The sequence below is a fragment of the Lithobates pipiens genome, unplaced genomic scaffold (genome assembly GCF_037356315.1).
Source record: "Lithobates pipiens isolate NorthernLeopardFrog02 unplaced genomic scaffold, aLitPip1_a1.2 Scaffold_8, whole genome shotgun sequence".
In the NCBI taxonomy this organism is placed as follows: domain Eukaryota; kingdom Metazoa; phylum Chordata; class Amphibia; order Anura; family Ranidae; genus Lithobates; species Lithobates pipiens.
Window position 1 is genome coordinate 627,303,219 of NW_027507903.1, and position 22,743 is coordinate 627,325,961.

The 22,743-nt window shown below is 43.4% G+C and overlaps 1 protein-coding gene across 1 annotated transcript; it reads left to right on the forward strand.

The window, feature by feature from the left end:
- The first annotated feature begins 15,235 nt into the window (after positions 1-15,235).
- LOC143963989 (olfactory receptor 5P55-like) lies at positions 15,236-22,263 on the forward strand. The gene is made up of 2 exons (XM_077473714.1): positions 15,236-15,493; positions 21,234-22,263. Exons 1-2 carry the CDS (start codon positions 15,461-15,463, stop codon positions 22,182-22,184), a joined length of 984 nt encoding a protein of 327 aa, XP_077329840.1. The 5' UTR covers positions 15,236-15,460; the 3' UTR covers positions 22,185-22,263.
- The last annotated feature ends 480 nt before the right edge of the window (positions 22,264-22,743 follow it).

Consider the following 22,743-nt stretch of genomic DNA (forward strand, 5'->3'; position numbering starts at 1 on the left):
TGAAAATGAATGTCCTCCCCAGGATCTTATACCTCTTACAGACGATACCAATTAAACTTCCTCCCACCTTTTTTTCTACATACAAGTCCATATTCACGAAATTCGTTTGGGCGGACAAACACCTGCATATACGCTGGGAAAAACTGGTATTACCCAAAGCACAGGGAGGAGTGGGGCTCCCCGATGTACAAAAATACCAATGGGCCTGCCTGTTGACCAGGATAATTGATTGGCATGTCCATCGTAAAATTAAAGCCTGGGTCAACATAGAAGGGGCATTTGTGTAGTGAGGAGGACCATTATTCAGCTTTTCATAGTGTGCAGCTAGAGTAGGGACAGCTCATATAGTTTCACTGTAGTGTAGTGAGACCGTGTCATTCATACATACATTAGTGTAGAGTAGGGACAGCTCATATAGTTTCAGTGTAGTGTAGTGGGACCGTGTCAGTAATCTTGACATTAGTGTATAACAAGGGTAGGGACAGTTCAGATAGCGTCATTGCTGGAGCTGAGGGACACTCCTAGCTGCTGGGGAAAGAGCTCCTCTAGTGAGAGTGGGGGGGGGAGACAAGGGGAAAGGAAAGAAAGATTCTGGTGGTAGGGGACTCAATTCTTAGAAGGACAGAAAGAACAATCTGCAACAAAGACCTGAAGCGCAGAACTGTATGTCGTCTACCGGGCACTCGGGTTCGGCACATCAGGTATCTGGTGGACAGATTACTGGGAAGGGCTGGGGAAGACCCCACTGTCATGGTGCACAATGGCACCAATGACAGAGTCAGAGGCAGATGGAGTGTCCTAAAGAACGGTTTTAAGGACTAAATTGAGGAAAGGGACCTCCAAGGTGGTATTCTCAGGAATACTATGGTACATTGAGCCACACCAGAAAGAGGGAGATTAGGGAAGTAAACAAGTGGCTAAAGAGCCGGTGCAGTAAGGAGGGGTTTGGGTTCCTGGAGGACTGGGCCGACTTCTCAGTCGATCGCCAGTACTATAGAAGGGACGGACTGCACCTAAATGAGGAGGGTGCAGATCAGCTGGGAGTAAAGATGGCCAAAAAGTTAGAGGAGTTTTTAGTCTGGAGGGCCCAGAGGTAGAGATAGTCAGCCGGAACATATTCCAGAGGGTAGTATTGGGGCATTAGTGGTAGGTTGACTAAAGCACATATACCCAAGGTAAGTATAGTAACAATTCCTAGTTGCAATCTCGGAACACCCAATAAGAGGATAGTATGCTACCAGTCTAAACGAAGTGGCATGTTCACCAATGCCAGGAGACTGGCGGACAAGATGGGTGAACTAAAGATACTGTTGTACAAGGAGGATTTGGATTTTGTGGGAATTTCAGAGACTTGGTGCAACAGCTCTCATGATTGGCTGGCAACCATTCAAGGGTACACCCTTTATTGCAGGGATAGAGAGGGTAAAAAAGAGGAGGGGTATGCCTATATATCAAGAATAATGTACAAGTAAATGTAAGAGATGATATCACTAAGGGAGCTAGGGAGGAGGTAGAATCCTTATGGGTAGAGCTCCAAAGCGATGAAGCTAAGGGGGAAATATTACTGGGAGTATGTTATAGGCCCCCTAACCTGAGGGAGGAGGGGGAGACTGATCTCCTATCACAAGTTGGATTAGCAGCAAGGATGGGAAGTGCTCTCATAATGGGGGATTTTAATTATCCAGACATAAACTGGATGTAGGGAACCACGCATTCATCTAAGGCTTGCCAGTTCCTAAATGTCTTTGAGGACAATTTCATGGTTCAGATGGTAGACGTATCAACTAGAAATACAGTGTTGGAACGGAGAATATTTTGATCGGCAGCACACCGACACAGAAAGTAAAGCATACAGTCTTTATTGAAGCATAAATATTAAAAGCACTGGATGGGTACAGGCAGGGGAAATGCAGGTAGGTTGATGTGTTTCCCACTATAGAAGTGCTTTGTCAAAACCTCAAAAATAAAGCGTTACTGGATCTACTGATTACCTACAATACAGACCTGATCACGGATGTGGAAATACGGGGCAATTTAGGAAGCAGAGATCGCAGGTCAATTGGCTTCAGTATAAATCACACAAATAGGAAACATAAGGGGAATACAAAGACACTGAATTTCAAAAGAGCCAACTTCCCTAAACTATGAACTTTGTTAGAAAGCATGAATTGGGATAAAATATTAGGGTGTTAGCCAATGAATCCCCGGTTGGTAATACATTTAAAAGAGCGAACAAAAGTCCTGGATGGCTTAACTCCAATGTAAAAATGTATATAAAAGCAAAGGAGAAGGCCTTCAAAGGCCATCGTCAGCATTCAGACTTTATAAACAATGCAACAAGAAATGTAAGGATGCAATTAGGGCGGCTAAGATAGAACACGAAAGACATATAGCAGGGGAGAGCAAAAAAAAGATTCGGGAGTGCACGTTTTTTTTTTTTAAAAGCCAGCAGCTACAAATACTGCAGCTGCTGACTTTTAAAATAGTGACACTTACCTGTCCAGCGCGTCCGCGATGTCGGCACCCGAAGCCGATCTCTTGATCGTCTCTCGGGTGCTGCCACCACCATCTTGGGTATGGGAATCAGGAAGTGGAGACTTTCGGCTTCATTTCCCGGTTCACTTTTGCGCATGCGCGAGTCGCGCTGCGCAATGAGGATGGACCCGCTGCCTCTGGGATCTGTGTGTTTCCAAGCAGGCAGCGGGGGACTTTCGGAAAGGGGCGTAATCTACGCCCCTTTCCGCAGAGATCTATCCAGGAAGTGGGTGCAGATACCTGAACTGTACAGGTACCTGCACCCCCCCCCCCCCCTGAAAGGTGCCAATTGTGGCGCCGGAGGGGGGGAGGATTCCAATAAGTGTAAGGTCCACTTTAGGGTGGACCTCCGCTTTAAGTATGTAAACAGTAAAAAAGGGAGGACAGACCATATTGGCCCCATAAGAATGAGGAAGGACATCTGGTTACAAAGGATGGGGAAATGGCGAAGGTATTGAATTTATTCTTCTCCTCAGTCTTCACGAGGGACTCGAGGGGGCTTCAGTAACCAAAAACTGCAGTGTTTATCCTCAAGACACATAACAGGAAGCACCTCCATGGTTAACAGAGGACAGAATTAAAATGAGACTTGGGAAACTTAACATTAATAAATCACCGTGGCCAGATGGCTTGCATGCAATGGTACTTAGGGAACTCAGTCAAGTAATTGCCAGACCATTGTTCCTAATTTTTACTGACAGTCTACTGACTGGGATGGTACCAGGTGATTGGAGAAAAGCCAATGTAGCACCAATATTTAAAAAGGGCCCAAAATGCATCACTGGGAATTACAGACCAGTTAGCCTAACATCATTAGTATGTAAACTCTTGGAGGGGATGATAAGGGACTATATACGAGATTTTAGCAATGAGAATGGTGTCATTAGCAGTAATCAGCATGGATTCATGAAGAATAATTCTTGCCAAACCAATCTATTGACCGTCTATGAGGAGGGGAGTTGCCTTATAGATAAAGGAAGGCCCGTAGACATTGTGTATCTGGATTTTGCAAAAGCATTTGACACAGTTCCCCATAAACGTTTACTTTATTTTATTTTTATTATTATTATACATGATTTATATTGCGCCAACAGTTTATGCAGGGCTTTACAATGTTGGGGGGGGGCAGCACAATTAATATGCAGTTCAATACAGAAGGTACAGGAGGGCCCTGCTCGTAGAGCTTACATTCTAAAGGGAGGGGGTGGTGGTACAAAATGTAATAGATGCAGGGAATGATTTGATGGGGGTGGCTCGGGGACAGTTAGGTGGGTGTGGGATAGGCTTCCCTGAATAAGTGAGTTGTCACGGATCTCCTAAAGGTGGAAAGGTTATGGGCTGACCGGATATACCGGGGCGGGGAGTTCCAGAGGATGGGAGAGGCTTAGGAGAAGTCCTGAAGGCAAGTATGGGAGGAGGTAACAAGTTAGCTAGAGAACAGGAGGTCCTGGGAGGAGTGGAGGGGACAATTTGGGTGATATCTGCAGATGAGGTTGCTGAGGTTGCTGGGGGTGATGTTGTGGATGGCCTTGTATGTTGTGGTTAGAATTAGAATTTTATACAGTGGGGTAGGGGAAGCCAGTGAAGGGATTGGCAGAGAGGGAAAACAGTCACGGATAGATTAGTGAGATGTATTAGTCTAGTAACAACATTCATAATAGCCTGAAGGGGTATAGCCTGAGTAAGGGTAGGCTATTAAGGAAAGAGCCATATAGTTCTGTGTGCGTTACTGCCAGTTTAATGCCATATAGTTTTGTGTGTGTTACTGCCAGTTTAAAGCCATATAGTTCTGTGAGTCACTGTACGTTTGGTGCATTATATTGCAGTATATTATCTGTGGAGTGTGTCTCTGAAGTGTGAGTACTCAAATTAAAATGCACCAAACACCACTTTACATTGGTTAAAGTACATCTACGTACAGATTTCCACTTCTTCTTTACATTTGCTTATAAGTACTTCCCCCTCCCTACCAATAATATCTGGGGGGACAACAAGGAGAGGCAAACATTCCCTTGGCACTGTAAGGGGACCAGCAACAAATGTGTCCACAGGCAAAGGTGGACATAGTGGTCAGTTCTCAGGCAGGGCATAATTTCCTCTGTTTAGTGAGTTTGCCCGTGATATCCAGCCACAGCATACAGAGGAGGTGGCGGACTGGCTTACTAAACCTTCCTCATCCTCCTCATCCTCTGTCATGCAAGCAGAGACAAGTGTGCAGTCCCCTGCAGTTGCCAGAGTGGATAAACCTGCCTACAATACAGACCTGATCACGGATGTGGAAATATGGGGCAATTTAGGAAACAGAGATCGCAGGTCAATTGTCTTCAGTATAAATCACACAAATAGGAAACATAAGGGGAATACAAAGACACTGAATTTCAAAAGAGCCAACTTCCCTAAACTATGAACTTTGTTAGAAAGCATGAATTGGGATAAAATGTTAGGGTGTTAGCCAATGCATCCCCGGTTGGTTATACATTTAAAAGAGTGAACAAAAGTCCTGGATGGCTTAACTACAATGTAAAAATGCATATAAAAGCAAAGGAGAAGGCCTTCAAAGGCCATCGTCAGCATTCACACTTTATAAACAATGCAACAAGAAATGAAAGGATGCAATTAGGGCGGCTAAGATAGAACACAAAAGACATATAGCAGGGGAGAGCAAAAAAAAGATCACAAGAAATTCTTTAAGTATGTAAACAGTAAAAAAGGGAGGACAGACCATATTGGCCCCATAAGAATGAGGAAGGACATCTGGTTACAAAGGATGGGGAAATGGCGAAGGTATTGAATTTATTCTTCTCCTCAGTCTTCACGAGGGAATCGAGGGGGCTTCAGTAACCAAAAACTGCAGTGTTTATCCTCAAGACACATAACAGGAAGCACCTCCATGGTTAACAGAGGACAGAATTAAAATGAGACTTGGGAAACTTAACATTAATAAATCACCGTGACCAGATGGCTTGCATGCAATGGTACTTAGGGAACTCAGTCAAGTAATTGCCAGACCATTGTTCCTAATTTTTACTGACAGTCTACTGACTGGGATGGTACCAGGTGATTGGAGAAAAGCCAATGTAGCACCAATATTTAAAAAGGGCCCAAAATGCATCGCTGGGAATTACAGACCAGTTAGCCTAACATCATTAGTATGTAAACTCTTGGAGGGGATGATAAGGGACTATATACGAGATTTTAGCAATGAGAATGGTGTCATTAGCAGTAATCAGCATGGATTCGTGAAGAATAATTCTTGCCAAACCAATCTATTGACCGTCTATGAGGAGGGGAGTTGCCTCATAGATAAAGGAAGGCCCGTAGACATTGTGTATCTGGATTTTGCAAAAGCATTTGACACAGTTCCCCATAAACGTTTACTTTATTTTATTTTTATTATTATTATACATGATTTATATTGCGCCAACAGTTTACGCAGGGCTTTACAATGTTGAGGGGGGGCAGCACAATTAATATGCAGTTCAATACAGAAGGTACAGGAGGGCCATGCTCATAGAGCTTACATTCTAAAGGGAGGGGGTGGTGGTACAAAATGTAATAGATGCAGGGAATGATTTGATGGGGGTGGCTCGGGGACAGTTAGGTGGGCGTGGGATAGGCTTCCCTGAATAAGTGAGTTTTCACGGATCTCCTAAAGGTGGAAAGGTTATGGGCTGATCGGATATACTGGGGCGGGGAGTTCCAGAGGATGGGAGAGGCTTAGGAGAAGTCTTGAAGGCAAGTATGGGAGGAGGTAACAAGGGAGCTAGAGAACAGGAAGTCCTGGGAGGAGTGAAGGGGACAATTTGGGTGATATCTGCAGATGAGGTTGCTGAGGTTGCTGGGGGTGATGTTGTGGATGGCCTTGTATGTTGTGGTTAGAATTAGAATTTTATACAGTGGGGTAGGGGAAGCCAGTGAAGGGATTGGCAGAGAGGGAAAACAGTCACGGATCGATTAGTGAGATGTATTAGTCTAGTAACAACATTCATAATAGCCTGAAGGGGTATAGCCTGAGTAAGGGTAGGCTATTAAGGTAAGAGTTGCAGTAGTCAAGGCGGGAAATAATCAAGGAGTTAATAAGTTGCTTTGTGGTGTCATTAGTCAGGAAGGGTCGAATTCTGGAGATGTTGTGGAGGTTAAGGCAGCAGGATTTAGCCAGTGATTGGATGTGGGGGCTGAAGGAGAGGTCAGAGTCAAGGATTACACCCAGCACTCTGGCATGTGTGGAGGGACCAATGGTTGTGCTGTTTATATTAATGGTAAAGTCATGAGGGGGGGGGGGGGGGGGCGGGAAGGAGGAAGTATTACAAGCTCAGTTTTAGAAAGTTTGAGATTGAGTTTGAGAAAGTGGTGTGACATCCATACCGATATGCCATTCAGTAAGTTTTAGATCTGTGGGGAGATCGATAGGGTAAGTTGAGGAGTGGAGAGATAGATCTGGGTGTCATCGGCATAGAGGTAGTATTGGAAGCCATGGGAGGTTATCAAAATAACTGTCCAAGGTCAAAGTCAGAGATGGGTAGTGGGGTCCCCCACGGTTCTGTGCTGGGATCAATCCTATTTATTTTGTTCATAAACAACCTGGAGGATGGGGTAAACAGATCAATCTCTGTATTTGTGGAAGTAAAATTTTCCGACAACAAAATCCGATCACATAAATTCCGATCGTGTGTAGATAATTCCGATGGACAAAGTGGCATGCATGCTCAGAATTAGGGATGAGCTTCGAGTTTGAGTCGAACATTGCCTGTTCGGCGAACAGTGAACAATTTGGGTTGTTCACGGCAAATTCAAAGCATCCTGTACAAGTCTATGGGAAAAATCTAAAGTGCTAATTTTAAAGGCTAATATGCAAGTTACTGTCCTAAAAAGTGTTTGGGGACCTGGGTCCTGCCCCAGGGGACATGTATCAATGCAAAAAAAAGTTTTAAAAACGGCCTTTTTTTCGGGAGCAGTGATTTTAATAATGATTAAAGTGAAACAATAAAAGTGTAATATTCCTTTAAATTTTGTACCTGGGGGGTGTCTATAGTATGCCTGAGAAGGGGCGTATGTTTCCCGTGCTTAGAACTGTCCCTACACAAAGTGTCATTTCTGCAGGAAAAAAAGTCCTTTAAAATCACTTGCGGCTATAATGAATTGTCGGCTCCCGTAATACCGGGAACATTCATTGAAAGTCATTGATAAAAAAAAAAGCGTGGGGTTCCCCCAAATTCAATTACCAGGCCCTTCGGGTCTGATATGGATATTAAGGGGAACCCCGCATCAAATTTTAAAAAAAATTGCCGTGGGGGTCCCCCTAAAAATCCATACCAGACCCTTTATCCAAGTACGCAACCTGGCAGGCCGTAGGAAAAGAGGGGGGGGGGCATGAGAGCACCCCTCCCCCTCCTGAACCTTACCAGGCCACATGCCCTCAACATTGGGAGGATACTTTGGGGTTCCCCCCAAAGCACCATGTCCCCATGTTGATGGGGACAAGGGCCTCATCCCCACAACCCTGGCCGGTGGTTGTGGGGGTCTGCGGGTTGGGGGCTTATCAGAATCTGGAAGCCCCCTTTAACAAGGGGACCCCCAGATTCCGCCCCCCTGTTTGAAATGGTAAGGGGGTAAAAAAGTACCCCTGCCATTTCACAAAGAAAGTGTAAAAAATAATTAAATAAGACAAACACACTTTTGAAAAAGTCCTTTATTAAAAATAAGAAAAAATAAAAAAATATTCCAGCGGTGGTAATCCACTCTTGCTATCCAGCGATGGATGAACATCAGTCCGGGGTCCAGCGATGGCTGATCTGATCCAGCAACGGGTGATTTCTCAGTCCAGCGCAGCGAATCCATTCATCTTCTGTCTCCACGGAGAAGACACTGTGGGATCCCGGCGGCCTGACGTTTCTTATATAAGGAGGGCGGGGCCATCCGTCACCTGACCCCACCCCCCTCTGATGCAAATGGGGAAGCCGGGCTTCCCCAATGACATATGGGTGACCCCGCCCCCCTGTGATGTAACGCAGGTTACTGCGGCGGCTGATCAAGAAGTAGTTCAAGTTAAACAGTTTCCTACTGTATATAGAGCAACAAAAATAGACTTTTTAAGCCCATTCCTTCCCTGCGCTACCTTTTTCTCCATTTATCTAAAGTTCTAAAATGTTTATAAGCTCTAATGCTGCGTACACACGACCGGACTTTCCGGCAGACTAGGTCCGACATTCTTCCCGACTGACTTTCGGCAGAGTTCCGACGGATTTTCCAAATGAACGGACTTGGCCACACACAATCACACCAAAGTCCGATGGATTCAAACACGATGACGTACAACTGGACTAGAATTAGGAAGTTCTTAGCCAGTAGCCAATAGCTGGGTTTTTATTTTTTCCTAAAAAAAGAAAAAAAGACTGCAAATTTTGAAAAAAAAAGGTTTTTCTTAGTTTCTCTCATGATGAATTGGCACTGAAGGGCACTGATAGGCTGCACTGATGATCACTGATGAGGTGGCACTGATGAGGAGGCACTAATATGCCACACTTATGGGCACTAATAGGTGGCATTGATAGGTGGCACTGATGAGTACTGATAGGCAGCACTAATGGGCAGCGGTGATAGGTATTGATAGACAGCAGTGATGGGCATTGATGGGCAGTACTGATAGCCAGCCCTGACTGGCATCACTTGTGGGCACTGATTGCTGACACTTTTGGGCACCGATTTCAGGCATTTGTGGGCACTAATTGCTGGCACTTATGGCAAAGGTGGGCACTGATTGCTGGCAGTGGTGGGCACACATTTCTGGCACTGGTGGGCACTTAATTGTAATCAGGGCACCAATGATCAGTGCCCTGATTACGTCCCTCCTCTGTGAGGAGATGCGGCTGATCGTCTCTCCTCTCCTCACACTCTGTCAGTGTGAGGTGAGGAACGCCGATTACCGCCATCTCCATGTTTACATGTTTGGACACAGCCGATCACATGATTAAAGAGGCACGACTCTTTACAGAGATGGGGGACGCGTTGTGTCCTAGCAACATGACGTGCAAGAGCGGTCTTTCTGGGAAGCCGTATGACGTCCACCCAGAACGAGAGCCACACCATCCAGCCGTCGTTTGACGTTAGGCGGTCGGCAAGTGGTTAAACAAGCTGAAGTTAGAAGCTGATTGGCTGCCGCCATGTACAGCTGCCCCAGACTTTGCAATCTCCAGTTTTAGTAAATCCACCCCAGAGACTCTTGAAACGTTAGGTTTTGAAGATGATTAGTGCTCTAAAAAAAATTTGTAACTTTCTTCTACAAAGTTCTGACAGATAATTTGCACAATCTTTCAGGAGGAGAGAATAGTGATTGTTGCAGGTGTTCATGCATCATAAGATCGACTAAGGACTGGTCCATTTTTTTTTTTGGGGGGGTTCTTTGTTTTTTTTTGTTTACAAACGTTTTATTAGAAGGAATGAAGACATGTACAAGGAAAGAGCCAATGTGTACAATAGTTTACATGGAGAATAGCATAAAAAAACACTTCAGTAAACATTCAATACGTAGAAAAGCTGAAATGCTAAACTCATCAGAGTGATATAAAAATGCATATCGGTCAGAAGTACATCATTGAGAAGAAAACAAAAACGAGAGAAAAGTAGGAAAAGAAAATAAAAACCAAAAGATAACAAAAACTCAACCACAAGTGAGTGCTACCAGTTATGTTCATGGATCCTGCCATTAGGCAGTGTGCCCAACCACCCTGTCAGGTCTGGGGGCCGTCCATTAAAGGGACGACCATGAGGCCCATTTGTTATCGAAGATATGCATGGAATCCATCAATGTGTGGTGTAGACGTTCCATAAGTTTGATCGATTCCATACATCGCAGAACTTGCTCCCAGGGGACTGCTGGGGATCGCCAATGTAATGCTACTGTCCAGTGAACTGCACTGACAAGTGTATGGGCTAATTTCTGGGCTGGGGGGGTTAGTCCCGGGATGTCGGCGAATAAGAGGCACATCTGGCATGTGATATCAATCCTAACTCCCGTGACTTGGAGCAATTTTTCAGCCACCTGCTGCCAAATGGGCTGGAGAACTCCACAGCCCCAAAGGGGGGGGTTCTTTGTTTTGAGGAGAACGCTAAAATTTTAAAATCACTTTCAGAATTTTGTGGTTGTCTATGTTCCTGCTGGAGAGATTTACCCTCTCTGTATGTCCTGGTGATCAGTTTCTCCTTTACAGAAAGTGATAGCAAATCCAAAATTCCAGAGTAGCACAACAGTAATACTATGTACACACAATAGGATTTTCTGACAACAAAACTGTGGATTTTTTCCGAAGGACGTTGGCTCAAACTTGTCTTGCATACACACGGTCTCACAAATGTTGTCGCAAATTTCCGAATGTCAAGATCGCGGTGACGTACAACACGTACATCGAGCTGAGAAAAATTAAGTTCAATAGCCAGTGCAACTCTTCTGCTTGATTCCAAGCATGCGTGGACTTTTGTGTGTCAGAATTGTCTACACATGCTCGGAATTTCCGACAACAAGTGTTGTCGTAAAATATGAGAACCTGCTCACAAACAGTTGTTGGTGGAAATTCCAACAACAAATGTTCTATGGAGCATACACGCGGTCGGACTTCCAGACAGCAAGCTCAGATCCAACATTTGTTGTCGGAAAATCCTATAGTGTCTACAGCCTAAAAGAGCTAAGGGAAGGACTAGAGTCTTTTTTCAACCTATCTAACTATGTAAATATGGAAGAGGAAGTGTCAGGGAAGAATTATGCACACAAATAGACTTTCCGGCATAAAAGGTCCGACCGAATAATTTCATTGGATATTCCGATCATGTGTGGGCTTCATCTGACTTTTTTTTTTCAAAAATTCTGACCGACCTAGAAAAAGAACATGTTTTAAATCTTTCTGACGGAATAAATTCCTATCAGGAAAACCATTTGTTTGTATGCTATTCCAACAGTCCAAAAAATGATGCAAAGGCAGCTATTGGCTACTGGCTATTGAAATTCCTTTTTCTAGTCCCGTCGTACATCATTGCGTTCTAAATGAATGGACTTTGGTCTGATCGTGTGTAGGCAAGTCCGTTTCAGCAGAACTCTGTCGGAACTCCGTCAGAAAGACCGTCAGAGTTTATTCTGATGGAAAAACCTTAATATGCGCATTAGCGAACAGCACGCAATGGTGAATCTGCGTGTGCAATGGCACATTGGCACACACAAAGCACGCTAATTTACCAGCGTCCATTGGCCTGTATAAGGACTGCAGTTCCTCTCATAAATTGCTGGATTATTGTCAGCCTTGTATCCTGTGTACCTGTGCCTTGTGCCTCTGCTTGATTACTGACCCGGCTTACCCCCAACCTGTTGTGGCTTCTCTCCTGGCTCTGAACCCAGCTTGCTCCATGGATCTGCTTCTGCCTTATTTCTGATTGACATCTTGTGTTTTACCCTGGCTTGATCTCTCCTCGACCACGCTTCTTCCTCTGCTACTGACTGACTTCCCGTTCTTGACCCACAGTCTGGCATCTGACCTTACTTCCTGCTTTACCCGTCTGTCAAGATCCAACAGAAGCTTAGGAGGATAATCTGCTGTGACTAATTATCTGCTCTTGGATGTCCTCACATCTGGTACCATCAAGCATCTACACCTTCAGGCAACCCCTGCATCTTTGGTCATAGCAACCTCTGTCACCACCTTCAGGAATACTCTGCACTCAGCCACAAGGAAAGCCCTCTCATCACTTCAGCCTCCAGTCAGGTACGTGACAGGAAGTTTTCAATGGGGAAGCTTGTTTTGGTGTTGAATGACTTAGAGGGGACTTAAAGGGGACTTAGAGGGGATAAAATCTCACTGCCTCTTACTATCTGCTGTATCTATGAGACAGAAAGTTAAGGGAAATCTCCTTTAACTGCTTCCTGATCGCCACACGCCGATTTACGGCAGAATGGCACGGGTGCACAAAAGGGCATACCTGTATGTCCCCTTGTAATCCCGGGATATTGGGAGTGCATGTGCCTGCCATGTGCTGCAGAAGTGTGCCCACGGGTCCCGCAGACTCGATGTCCACCTGTGGCCCACGAACACGGTGAGGAGAGGCAGAACGGGGAGATGTAAATAAGGCATTTCCCTGTTCTGCCTAGTGACATGACAGGGATCTACTGCACCCTATCATCATGAGCAGTGATCTCCATCATGTTCTAGTGAGCCCACCCCCCTCTACAGTTAGAACACACTGGGGGAACACACTTAACCCCTTGATTGCCCCCTAGTGTTTAACCACCCTGGCGGTATGATTATGTCAGATTTTTGGGTCTCAAAGCGGTAAAATTGTTTTGTATAGAAATTTGCCATTTTATCTTGTAGGCCTGTAATTCCGTTATGTCGCGGAACCAACAGACAGTCTTCCCGGCGGACTTTCAGCAGAGTTCCAATGGACTTTCCGAACTAACGGACTTGGCCACACATGAACGGACTAAGTCTGTTCGAAAGTCCGTTCATTTTGAATGTGATGACGTAAACGGGACTAAACAAGGAAGTTCATTAGCCAGTAGCCAATAGCTGCCCTTGCGTCGTATTTGGTCTGTCGGACTAGCACACAGATGAATGTTTTTCCCGATTTTTAGTCAGTCAGAATTAAATCCGTTGAATAGATTTGAAACATGTTCTATTTCTAGGTCTGTCTGATTTTTTTCCCAAAAAATGGACTGATCCCCTCGGACCTAGTTTGTCGGAAAGTCTGGTCGTGTGTACGCAGCATTAGTAATAACACACTTAAATCTGTCCAAACAAGAGTCTAGTAGAAATCCCGGGCATGATAAAGTTGGAAACACAAAATCATAAATTATAATCTAATAAATAATTATAAATACTTATAAAAAATAATAATATAATAATAATAAAATTAATTTCCCCAGGATTCACTATCGCTCAATTCTGTTCTAATTTACTATCGCTGTTTTCTAGCTGGTCTAAAACCAGTTTTGACGTAAAGGACACTTTTTGATTGCTATGGACAATCTCCAGTTTCCAGGCAGAAAGAACAGTATATATAATATAAAAGTGCATACAGGGCATTGGACAAAGCACTGGGGACAAAAGAGATGTGAAATGATTACATACAGTAATGTAATCAGTGAGGCCGCGTACACACGGGCGGACTGTATGGCCTACTTAGTCCGTCGAAACACATTTCAGCGGACAGTCCACTCGTGTGTGGGCTTCAGCGGACCTTTTCAGCGTGCAGTCTGGCGTACTAAGTATTTCGGATTTTTCGAAATTCTGTCCGTCATACTTTGGTTTCAGCGGACAATACGGTCGTCAGTATGCTAGTTCGACGGACTAAGAATGGCGCATGCTCAGAAAGGATTTACACGGCGGAAGGGTGCATTGCTGTGTATTGGACTTCCTATTTCTAGTCCCGTCGTACGTGCTGTACACGTCATCGCGCAAGCTTTCGACGGACTGTTTGTGCATCCGTGTGTGGTCAAGTCCGTTCATTCGAAAGTAGGACGGACTGTCCGTCGGATTGTATGACGGACTAAGTAGGCCATACAGTCCGCCCGTGTGTACGCGGTTTTAGATTACACTGTACTGTATGTGTTATGAATTTTCAATTTTTTTAATTTGTCACCGGCTCTGCCCCGTGCGTTGCGACGCTCGCAAGGAATGAAGCCCAGCACACAGAGGCTTTGGGCGGAGGACAGAGCCCGCATACACAGTGGGGGGACATCACAGGATACTAGGGACAAGATAAGTACACTGCACCAGGATCCTGCAATGCAATCCCGAGTGTGGCTCGGGGTTACCGCTAATGGTGCTGAAATGTAACCCCAAGCCACACTCGGGAAAAACGCCAGGGAGGTTAACGTCTTTCCTGCCAGTGACATTTATACAGTAATCAGTGGCTATTTTTAGCTCTGATCGCTGTATAAATGTCACTGGTCCCAAAATAGTATCAAAAGTGTCCGATCTGTGACGCAGTCCTGATAGAAATCACAGATTGGCGCCATTACTACTAATAAAAAAATAATAAGAATGCCATAAAACTATCACCTATTTTGTAGACGCTGTAACTTTTGTGCAAACCAATCAATATACACTTATTGTGATTTTTTTTGCCAAAAAAGAATACACATTGGCCTAACTTTTTTTATATATATATTTTTTGAGGATTATTATTATAGCAAACAGTAAAAGATATGTTTTTTTAACAACATTTTTGGCCTTTTTTTGTTTATATCACAAACAATAAAAAAAAGCAGAGGTGATCAAATACCACCAAAAGAAAGCTCTCTTTGTGGGAAAAAAAAATATCAATTTTGTTTGGGTAACTGTCAGTTAAAGTGACGCAGTGACGTATCGCTCTGGTCATTAAGGAGGTAAAACCTTCTGAGGCTGAAGTGGTTAAAAAACATAAGCGTCAAAAAAAAAAAAGACCGGGGTCCTAACCACCCCAGACTTTATCCAAACCAAAATAAAATGCCTTTTGATATAATCCATTTTTTTCCCTGAAGTTCAGCTCCATTTGAATGAAAATAATATACTGCTGAAACAAGGTTTATTTTTATCAGATCATTATTAATAAACACAAATGGGCCTAGTTTCCCCTCTACAGTGTCATTAAATACTCTCTATGGATATACTGTACTGTATTTGTACACTCTTTTTATAAAGCAATTTCTTATTTAATAAGCATGGCTTGTGCACTCATACTAGTTAGCTGATAGAAGGCCTACAATACCATATATCAGCGCTGCTAGTGCAATATCTTGCTTATAATCACTTTTTTTAAGAATTGAATTAGCTCATTTAGTCATTCTTTGCAATATACAATTATATAACAATAAAAAAAATCCTAAAATAACATTTTTGGTATTATTTGTATATGAAAGAAGCTGCACAATTTTATATAAATTTCAGCTAAATTTTAAGACCATATGGATTTTCATCATAAATCAACTACTGACATTGTAAGTGTCTTCTTTTATATCTTGTGTTCTTTTCATTCTGCAATATGGAAGAGCTAGGGGCCATCATACATTTTTTTTTACAGAATTCTGAGTTGAAAATAAAAAAAACAGACATGGAGTGGAAAAAAAAATAATTACAGACATCATAAAAGTTTTTTTTTTTTTCCTACATAACACTGAGATTGAAAGTTAGAATTTTTTTTTTTTTTTACAGAATTCTGACTTTGATTTTTTTTTACAGAATTCTGAGATTAAAAGTCAGAATTCTGAGATTATAAGTAAGAATTCTGAGTATCAAAGTCAGAATTCTGAGTTTCAAACTCAGAATTCTGTAAAAAAAATCAAGATAATCTCAGGGCTCTTCCACTTATATTGAGAAGATCATCTTTCTCTGCAGTTCAATTGTGGCTTCAGCTCACTTTACTTTTGGGACTTTTATATTATCACTGTTGTTTTATATTATGTGGGTAACCACCTATGCTCCACATAGTTTAAACTTCTATATATACTAATACATTGATCAGTGCTAAAAATATGTCACTGTACTAATGACACTGATGTGTTCCTAGGGAGTGCTTACGCACTGTGTGGGAGGTGTTTCTACTAATGCCCCGTACACACGAGAGGGATTAAGTCTGACAGACCTCCAAAGGAGTTCCGCCGGAGTTCCGCCGGAGTTCCGACGGAGTTCTGGCGGACTTTTCGACCGAACGGACTTGACCACACACCATCACACCAAACTCCGACGGAGTCGAACGTGATGACGTACGACTGGATTCGACGTAGGAAGTTCCTAGACAGTAGCCAATAGCTGCCCTAGCGTCGGTTTTAGTCCGTCGGAGTAGCACACACACGAGCGGATTTTTCAAAGGGGACCGGGTCCGGCGGAGTTCCGTCGGGAAAATTTAAAGCATGCTTCATTTCTAAAGTCCGTCAGACTTTAGCTTCGCTAAAGTCCGTTGCAGCCCACACACGATCGGATAGTCCGCCGGACTCAGTCCGTCGGAGTTTGGATGTCGAAAAGTCCGCTCGTGTGTACGGGGCATAAGGGAAGCCTAAGATCTACATGATCAATGTCTTCCCTACTGACAGATCTGTACTAAAGGTGCCGGCAGACATTGAGTCCATGGTACCCCCCACTGGGTGTGGCAGATCACATACTAGGTAGGTCATCTGGTGCACAGCGGCCGTCCTGCCGCAGTAAATATGCGGTGGGCAGTCATGAAGCGGTTAAAGAATACATTTCACATTTATGTATCAAACTCAGACTTGTATTGGCTTTATTACTTTTCTCTTTTCAGGATATTTTTTCCATTCATTTCATTTGGTAATCCTGCCAGTAACAAATTCCTGTGCCTGAGCAGTTACTTTCACTCCTACACTATATCTATGGAGGGGCAATGACTGCCTTCCAGAATGAGCTACAAAGGTGTCTTCCTTTGTTTATGTACACTACATGGGGCAAGGAAGGCCTTGGTATTATGTTTTTGTTCTTGAGTTTAACTACGCTTTAATATTTTTGTAAAATCGATAGTATTTTATTGTTGTTTATTATATGTAGTTATATATTGTTGTTAATTTTTAGGCAATGCTTTGCATACAGAATATTCTATACATTCTCATCAGTCCCTGCCCTTACAATCTAAGGTCCCTAACTCACATTCACGCATACTAGGGACAGTTTAGACAGGAACCAATTAACCTAACAGCATGTCTTTGGAGTTTGGGAGGAAGACAAAGTACCTAGAGCAGTAGTTTCCAAACTGCGCCCCGGGGGCCAGATGTGGCCCTTTGCTTGCCTTTATCTGGCCCTTGGGGCACTATTCCCCAAATGACATCAGTTATAGGGCATCATTCCCCCTACTGGGATGTGAGAAGGTGGAAGCGCTAACACACTTGTATGCACCCTCCCCTACTGACACTATCAATGGAGCACTATTCCTCCCATTGAAACCAGTGATGGGGTACTGATGCTGGGGCATTTTCTGCTCCCAATGGCCACATTTTGGCCCCCTAAACCCTAAAAGATAGTAAGTCGGCCCCTTGCTTAAAAAGTTTGGAGACTCCTGACCTAGAGGAAACCCACACAGACAGAGGGAGATTTTTCAAACTATTTGTAAGTAATGTCATGTTTAGGATTCAAACCAATGACCCTAGTGCTGCTAGGTGGAAGTGGTAACCACTTCACCACCAAATTTGTATTTTTTTGTATCTATCGGTGCAACAAATTGACATTAAGCTCAAACAATTCCACTTTTTCTTGCTTAATTTCTTGAAATCAGCTAATTGTATACTTAACTAGATGCTGACCGCTGGCTGTCAAATGACGGCCAGGCGGCGCACCTATTGCGGCGGGAGGCTGTCATATGACGGCCTCCCGTTTAAACAGGGAATGCGCGCGATCGTGCTCGCGCATCCCTGTTTCTTCGGTGGCGGCGTGTCACGGAGACACCGCTCGCCACCGAAGGCGGTGAACAGCTATTGGTTATGGCTGTTTACCACGTGATCGGCCGTGATGAAGTCATGGGCAATCACAGATGGTCACACCACGACTGTGCACGGCGCATGCGCGCGGTCGTGAGTGCGCTGCACGTGCATGTCGGTGGTGGCGTGTTCCCCGGGAACACTGCTCGTCACCGACGCTGGTAAACAGCCAGTGGCCGGCTGTTTACCCACGTGATCGGCTGTGATCCTTTCACAGCCGATCACTAAAATGTAAACAAACCACGGTAACGAGATGTTACCGGGTTCTCCTCCTCACACACCAATCGTGTGTGAGGAGGAGATTGCGGTAACATCTCGTTACCGCCTACAGTGTACACCAATCATACTGATTGCCCTCCCAATAAAGAGGACCTGTCACCACCCCTCATAGTACCTGTCAATCACAGTCCATCAGAGTACCTGTCACAGTCCATCAGAGTACCCGAGTACCTGTCCCAGCCCATCAGAGTACCCGAGTACCTGTCTCAGCCCATCAGAGTACCCGAGTACCTGCCCAAGCCCATCAGAGTACCCGAGTACCTGTCCCAGCCCATCTGAGTACCTGAGTACCTGTCCCAGCCCATCAGAGTACCCGAATACCTGTCCCGGCCCATCAGAGTACCCGAGTACCTGTCACGGCACATCAAAGTACCCAAGTACCTGTCACGGCACATCAGAGTACCCGGGTACCTGTCACGGCCCATCAGAGTACCCGAGTACCTGTCACGGCCCATCAGAGTACCCGAGTACCTGTCACGGTCCATCAGGGTACCCGAGGACCTGTCACGGTCCATCAGGGTACCCGAGTACCTGTCACGGTCCATCAGGGTACTCGAGTACCTGTCACGGTCCATCAGGTTACCTGAGTACCTGTCACAGCCCATCTGAGTACCTGAGTACCTGTCACAGCCCATCTGAGTACCCGAGTACCTGTCACAGCCCATCTGAGTACCCGAGTACCTGTTCCAGTCCATCTGAGTACCCGAGTACCTGTCCCAGTCCATCTGAGTACCCGAGTACCTGTCCCAGTCCATCTGAGTAACAGAGTACTTGTCACAGTCCATCTGAGTACCCGAGTACCTGTCACAGTGCATCTGAGTACCTGAGTACCTGTCACAGTTCATCTTAGTACCCGAGTACCTGTCACAGTCCATATGAGTACCTGTCACCGCCCTTCAGAGTACCCAAATACCAGTCACCAAGCCATCAGAGTACCTGTCACCAGGCCATCAGAGTACCCGAGTACCTGTCACCAGGCCATCAGAGTACCCGAGTACCTGTCACCAGGCCATCAGAGTACCAGAGTACCTATCTCCAGCCCTTTAGAGTATCCGAGTACCTATTTGCAGCCCATGTCTCATAGAATATACATTGAGGTGTTTGCTTTGCAAAATGGGGTCATTTTGTGGGTAATTTCACTGTCCTGGTGGTCCAGGACCTTCAAAAGTGTGATGGGTAGGAATGAAATGAGATGTGTCATTTATAGAATGCCTGAAGGTACTACTTCAATGTTCGGCCTCTCTATGTGGCCAGGCTGTGTAACAGTCCTACACATGTGGTATCGCCATACTCGGGAGGAGTAGCAGAATGTGTTTTGGGGTGTAATTTTTGCTATATACATGCTATGTGCTAGAAATATGTACTAGAAATATCTTAGAAATATCTTCTAAATTGACAATTTTGTGTAAAAAAAAAATGCGTTTTAATTTTTTTCCACATATTCCAAAAACTTCTGGAAAAAAATTAACTATTCAAAAGACTCATTATGCCTCACAGATTATACGTTGGGGTGTTTGCTTTCCAAAATGGGGTAATTTTATGGGAAATTCCATTTTCCTGGTACTCCAGGGCCTTCAAATTGTAATAGGTGGTTGAGAAATGAAATGCGTCATTTTTGCTCGTAGAACGTCTGAAGGTACTACATCAATGTTGGTGCTCTGTATGTGGCCAGGCTGTGTAAAAGTCTCACACATGTGGTATCGCCGTACTCGGGAAGAGTAGCAGAATGTATTTTGGGGTGTAATTTGTTGTATGCATATGCTGTGTGTGAGAAATAATCTGATATTATGACAATTTTGTAAAAAAAAAAAATAGTAAAAAAAAATCTTCATTTTGCAAAGAATTGTGGGAAAAAATTACAACTTAAAAAAAACTCACCATGCTACTTACTTAATACCTTGGAATGTCTACTTTGTAAAAAGGGGTCATTTGGGGGGTATTTGTACTTTCCTGACTTGTTAGTGTCTCAAGAAATGAGGTACACCTGATGTACTGAAGGCCTGATCAGAAGTGATCAATTTTCAGTGATTGGCACCATAGTTTGTAGACTCTATAACTTTCACAAAGACCAAATAATATACACTAATGTGGGTTATTTTTACCAAAGATAGGTAGCAGTATAAATTTTGGCCAAAATGTATGAAAAAAAATTACTAATTAGCAAAAGTTTATTACAGAAACAGGCATTTTTTTCACAAAATTTACGTTTTATTTTATTTATACCACAAAAAATAAAAAACCCACTAGTGATTAAATACCACTAAAAGGAAGCTCTATTTGTGTGGAAAAAAGGACGCAAGTTTCATATGGATACAGTGTTGGATGACTAGTGGAAGTAATTGTCATTCAAACTGTGAGAGCGCTGAAAGCTGAAAATTGGTCTGGTCAGGAAGGGGGTGTAAGTGCACTGTATTGAGGTGGTTAAAGGGGTTGCAAACACTCATTGTTTTTCACCTTATATTCTATGCATTAAGTAAAAAACCTTCTTTACTGCAGCAGCGCCCCTGAGCCCTCTTATACTTACCTAAGCCCCGAAATTCGCACAATGGGAACGAGCACACCAGCTCTGGCCGGTGTCTCATGTTCTGATTGGATTGAATGGATAGAGTGATAACAGAACAGCCATTGGCTCCCGCTGCTGTCAATCAAATCCAATGAGGCGGGGCCGAGTCCTACATTCGATGTCTATGGACGCCAAATGCTGGACATGGGAGCGTGCCTGCAAGGTAACCTCCCCAGGAGAGAGCTTCTCCTAGGGGGGTTATACGATGCGGGGATGAGCCATGAGAGCCATGGGGGGACCCTAGAAGAGCAGGTTAGGGGCCACTCTGTGCAAAATGAATTGCACAGTGGAGGTGAGTATTGTTATAAAAAAAAAAGTCTTACAATCACTTTAATGTTCTAATTCTGAGAATTTTCTATGCTGATTTATCATTAAATATATTATTATATTATATATTGTTTTCATGTCACACAGGCTGTTTATGAGAGCAATTTCACCACAATCTTCTTTGTAGGGTTCCACGATGTAAACACATTTAATCTTCTGCTCTTCACACTATTTCTTATAATATACATTGTGACAATATGTGGAAACCTACTAATCATCAAGCTGGTGACCTACAGCAAGAACCTCCAGTCTCCCATGTACTTCTTCCTCACCCAACTCTCTGTAACGGATTTAATTTTGACCACAGACATTGCCCCTAATATGCTAAATATCGTGCTAAATGGACAAGCCACCATATCTCTTTCTGGCTGCATCACACAGTATTATTTTTTTGCATTAGCAGTGACATCTGAATGCTTTCTTCTGACATTGATGGCCTATGACCGCTATCTGGCCATCTGCTCTCCTCTGCATTACGTCTCCATAATGAACCAATCACTTTGCAATAAACTCATTTTAGTATCTTGGATTTCGAGCTGCTCTGTAGCATTCATTTTAACACTTGACTTAAGTCAACTACAATTCTGTGGACCGCAGGTTATTGATGGCTTTTTTTGCGATTTTAATCCACTGATGGAACTTTCTTGTTCAGATGTCTCTGTTGTTCAGTTGGAAGGTACCTTGTTGTCCATTCCTGTAATAATCGTACCATTCCTTGTGATAGTAATTTCTTATATGTTTATTGTTTTAACCATATCCAAGGTATCATCCTTTTCAGGGAGATGGAAATCTTTTTCCACTTGCAGCTCCCACCTTACAGTTGTGTCAATGTATTACGGAACTTTAATTATCATGTATGTGCTTCCAAATGAAGAACATTCACAAATAATTACTAAGACACTGGCTCTGTTGTACACCGTGCTTATACCCTGTTTAAATCCTTTTATTTATAGTTTGAGAAATAAAGATATTAAGGAAGCTTTTAGGCGCAGTGTGTATAGTAAATTCTATTTAAATTTTCAGTTGAAAATCAGATAATGACTTGATAAATATTTGATTTAATAGTATAGCCATTGCTCACACTGCAGGGTTACAACTATTTATTTTTCCTGGAAAAGCTGGCAAAAGAATATAATAAAATGAAATCAATAAAAAAAACAAAATGTAGAAAGACCATATTTACATTTATTTTTTTATTATTTGTTTTTGATACAGGCATGCAGAGAACATACAGTAGATCTAAAACATTAGAACCAAAACATAGGTACCTTAGAATCAATACATAAGACTTACAGTAATATATTTCCATAATAGGTAACCTTATTGTATTGTAAAGCATTTACATTTTACCAGTGATGAAAAAATAGTATGCTGTACACAAATACAGTGCTTTGAAAAAGTATCCATACCCCTTGAAATTTTCCTGTTGTCATGTTACAACCAAAAACGTAAATGTATTTTATTGGGATTTTTCGTGTTCAGATAATTTTATTGGTACAGGAAGAAAAGGATAACAAACAGTTACAGTCGTAGGTTACAAAATGAATAATATCGCACCTGATGTATGGGGACGCAGCCCACGATAGTTTGGGGAAAA

Excerpts from the sequence above, each read along its gene's own strand:
- LOC143963989 (XM_077473714.1), top strand. The coding sequence starts at position 15,461 with ATGGATTTTCATCATAAATCAACTACTGACATT. Across the intron at positions 15,494-21,233 it reads ATAAATCAACTACTGACATT|GCTGTTTATGAGAGCAATTT; the intron begins GTAAGTGTCTTC and ends CATGTCACACAG.